The following is a 3,939-nucleotide window of genomic DNA, read 5'->3' as shown; positions in this document are numbered from 1 at the left end:
ATATATATATACACATATACATATATATGTATATATTATATGTATAGAGTTAATAATGGAGATAAGCACAGTTAGGTTTGATATAAATATATTAACATGGAGCACAAGAAAATACAGAATAAAAGTACAGAATAAGAAAATATGCAATTTCATAACTTAACAGCTGTTTCAGGAAGCCCAGAGTTACATAATTATCATAATCACATTGTGTACTTTTATCCTGTATTTTTTTTGTACTCCATGTAAATATATTTCTTTCAAGTTTAACTGTTTGTCTGCATTACTACCGTCATATCAGCTTGATCTGGATTTTTCTTATAGTCATTCTTGATGGCACATGCCTTGCCCAGGATGAAGAATTCAAAGTTTCAGTCTAAATCCTTTCGAGCAATGCTACATATTTTCTATACTGAGCATATCTAGCTCTCACCTACCGTGTGTGTGTGTGTGTGTGTGTGTGCCTGTATGTATGTATGTATGTATGAATGTATGTATGTATGTATGGACATGCACACACATACACAAACCCGTTCGTTAAAAACGTGTGTGGAATACAATTTGGTGGGGGAAAAAGGGGGTGAATTCAACAGAGAAAAATAGTAAAAAAAATACATATTTCATGAAAGAATGAAACAGGAAAGATGACACAGAATTTTTTTTGCTGTCTTTTTTGTCTTTTTTTTTTGTTTTTTAAATATAAGGAAGAATTGTCATTGATGAAATAGCTGTAAAAGAAAGCAGGTAATAAAACTTCAAATTAATTTATTTTAAGGATAGAACATTCGAGGAGTCGATGGTTCATTTTTGTCTTCGTTATTGTGGCTACTTCCTGAACTAATTGGTGGTAAAGGTGATCTGACTTTCTCGTTTTCATTAGAATAGATCTTTTCATAAGCATAAACCATTATACCCGAAACAACAAGGAGGTTTCCACACCACCACAGAAAAGATTTCTGTTCCTGAAAGTACAACACAGCCATAATAGTCTGAACTACTGACTTTGCATTTATACTTATGTGATGGGTCACTGGGGAAGTATATTTGATTTGAAGAGCACTGGCCCAGCCAATGCCTAAACTTAACAGTCCTGAACAGGTAAGAAATATCCAAAACCATGGGTCATAAAATGTCGGTGAATTAAGCACCATTGATAACTGCCCTGAGCTATATATCAAAGGAATGAAGATAATGGCTCCATTGATGCTATTACAATAAGTCAATTTTAAAGTGTCTCCCATAACTATTTTCTCTCCCTTTTTTAGATAGATTCCACAAAGTGCAACAAAAAAACTAGCAACAATTCCATAGAGGATGCCCCATAATGATAAGGTACCTGAAACATCTTCTTCTTTCACACTCAGTGAGAACCCACCAATCACCAAGAAACAACAGAGAAGAACTTTACGTGTAAATGGTTTACAAAGTATGTAAACTGACAGCATAACAGTAAAGACTAATGTAAATGAGCGAGCCACTTGGTAAAATGCTACACTAATGTGCTTAAGCATCAAATTGTTTAAAGTTAAACCCCCGACGAAGGTATAGGACAGAATCAAAATATCCTGTTCCAAAAGCGTTCTTGGGTGAACTGTAGGAATCTGGAAAGACCATTTCATGAAGTTGAACACGAGTCCAGCCAGGAAGATCATGATAGAAGCCGTGCAGCACTGATACCAGGCTACAAATATTGACATGTCATAGTTCCCGAAGCTGCCGCTCAAAATGTGCTTGTTCACAAAGATAAGAGACAAAGATACAATCCAATAAAGGAAAATAACACTTGTCACTCTCCATATTTCACCGTCTTTAATCCTGCTTCTTGTTACTGAAATCATTCTGCAATGAAAGAGATAAAAAAAGAGAATCAAACCAAATGAAGAAAAAGAAAATAACAAGAAATATAATTAAAATCACCACCATCATCATTTAACCCTTTCACATGTAAACCAGCCATAGCCAACCAAATATTTCTACCAGCTTTATGCTCAAACTGACCAGATCCAGCCTTTCACACCTACCCTAAAAATAAACAATTATATTATTGAAATCTTGAATCTATGAGGTGATGCATGATTCATTGAACAGGATATGAATAAATAAGCATTACATTTGATAGAGTAATCTGAATGCTAGACAGTTAATGTCCATTTTCCATGCTGGTATGGATGGATTGGATGGTTTGACAAGGTCTGATGAGCTGCAGAGCTGCGCGAGGCCTCAATGTCAGCTTTGGCATGGTTTCTGTAGCTTGATGCCCTTCCTAATGCCAACCACTTTAGAAAGTGTACTGGATACTTTTTATGTAGCACCAGCAGCAGTGAGGTCACCAAGTAATTTGCAAGACAAAGAAAGGAAAGAAAAAAAAAAACCTTGTCAATGAGAGACAGATGGTTTAATGATGTGCACTGAAGGCTAAAGTATGATAGAGGAACAAGCACAAGTGCCTTGCTACAAAAGAGATACATAGCTACCCTGCATTATGCAGAGGGAGGGTGAGAGTAACAGAAAGGGACATAGAGATGGTGGTGACAGGGTACCAACTAAATGTACACAGGCTGTTAGAAGGCATGAAGCTGCAAAATTATGTGAGACAAAATCTCTTCTTAGACTTGGGTTAAAAACATTATAAATCAGAGCAAAATGGACATCATCATTGTAGTGATTCACAAGAACAACAGATGTTATGTATACTGTTTATATCGGCTGGACTGGTGTCCTCATCTTGATTGTTGTTTTAACTATGTTTTGGCTGTTGTACACTCCAGCTATCTTCAGGTGTCTTGTGTTGAATTCGGTTGTCAGGTTTGAAATTCTGATACAACAACCGAGTTCAACATGAAACATCTGAAGAAGACTGATGTCTTCATCTTCATTGTTAATTGAAGATGAAGACACCAGTCTGAATAGTGTAAATAGGGCACATAATATAAATTCCTCATCTCAGAAATATAGAATTGAACAACAGATGTGTTTCGTCTTTTTTGGGGCTTTCAGTTTCAAGCCTTCTAAAAGTCTGTATACATTTAATATGATACACAGAGTTTTAAATATTACCATATTTGATGGCATAAAAAGATACCTGGGGTTTACTAGATGCATCTCAATTTCAGCAGAACATATTCAGGAAAAAAAAAAGAATTTTTAGAATATTAAAAAATGTAATATAGGCCTAACTCCATGTATGTGTGTCTTTTACACCATCAAAGATGGTAGTTACTTTAATTTTTGTCATCATTATTATTTTGAATTATTCCCATTATTCCAATTTTAATCCCTATTTCCTACAAAATACACTGCCTGTATGTTTCAATTAATTTCGAAAATAATAAATAATTTCATGAGGAAACTGGTCTTGGAACCCTAACAAAATGCCCTGGCAAAAATTTTGACGGATGTCTTGGATGTAAATACAAACACATGAAAATGAAAGGTTTTGCAACAAAATCGAAGAGTCTCTGGCAGATCGTTAGCAAAATGACTATACAGTGTCGAAACCTGTGCCTGGTTGTGAGCGTGGCCATTGCCGGTACCGTGTGGCAAAGAAGTTTACTTCTCAACCACAAGTTTTCAAGTTCAGTCCCACTACACAGCATTTCAGGCAAGCGTTTTCTACTGTAGCCCAAGGCTTAACAATGCTTTGTAAGTGAATTTGCAGGAGGCAATACTGTAGAAAGCCCACCGTGTGTACATATACATATATATATATATATATATATATATATATATAAGGTTGAGGAGGGTATTGGATTTAACCAAACCCAGGAGGATACAGGTAATACCAAGTAAGTGCTGTATACCGACTAGTTTGCCCTAATCGTTGTATGAACAGGATTGGGTATTATAAGTCGTGTATTAGCGTGTGTATATGTAAATATATAAAAACAAAAAGATAAAGAGAGCAAAGGTGAGGTTGGAGAAGTATTTTATGGATAGAGTCTT

At 35.5% G+C, this 3,939-nt stretch overlaps 1 protein-coding gene across 2 annotated transcripts in view; it reads right to left on the bottom strand.

Moving 5' to 3' along the window:
• Window positions 1-47: 47 nt before the first annotated feature.
• Window positions 48-3,939, bottom strand: part of LOC106878511 (GDP-fucose transporter 1) — a 17,399-nt gene continuing 13,507 nt past the window's right edge. The window contains exon 3 of one of the 2 annotated variants that reach the window (XM_014927849.2): window positions 48-1,836. In XM_014927849.2, coding sequence (XP_014783335.1) covers window positions 768-1,835 — 1,068 coding nt within the window. In that variant the 5' untranslated portion in view covers window position 1,836 and the 3' untranslated portion in view covers window positions 48-767. The remainder of the gene's footprint in view (window positions 1,837-3,939) is intronic. The other variant, XM_014927773.2, reaches the window with a different exon arrangement.

Source organism: Octopus bimaculoides, chromosome 3 (genome assembly GCF_001194135.2).
Source record: "Octopus bimaculoides isolate UCB-OBI-ISO-001 chromosome 3, ASM119413v2, whole genome shotgun sequence".
In the NCBI taxonomy this organism is placed as follows: domain Eukaryota; kingdom Metazoa; phylum Mollusca; class Cephalopoda; order Octopoda; family Octopodidae; genus Octopus; species Octopus bimaculoides.
This window is presented reverse-complemented; position numbering and strand designations above follow the sequence as displayed.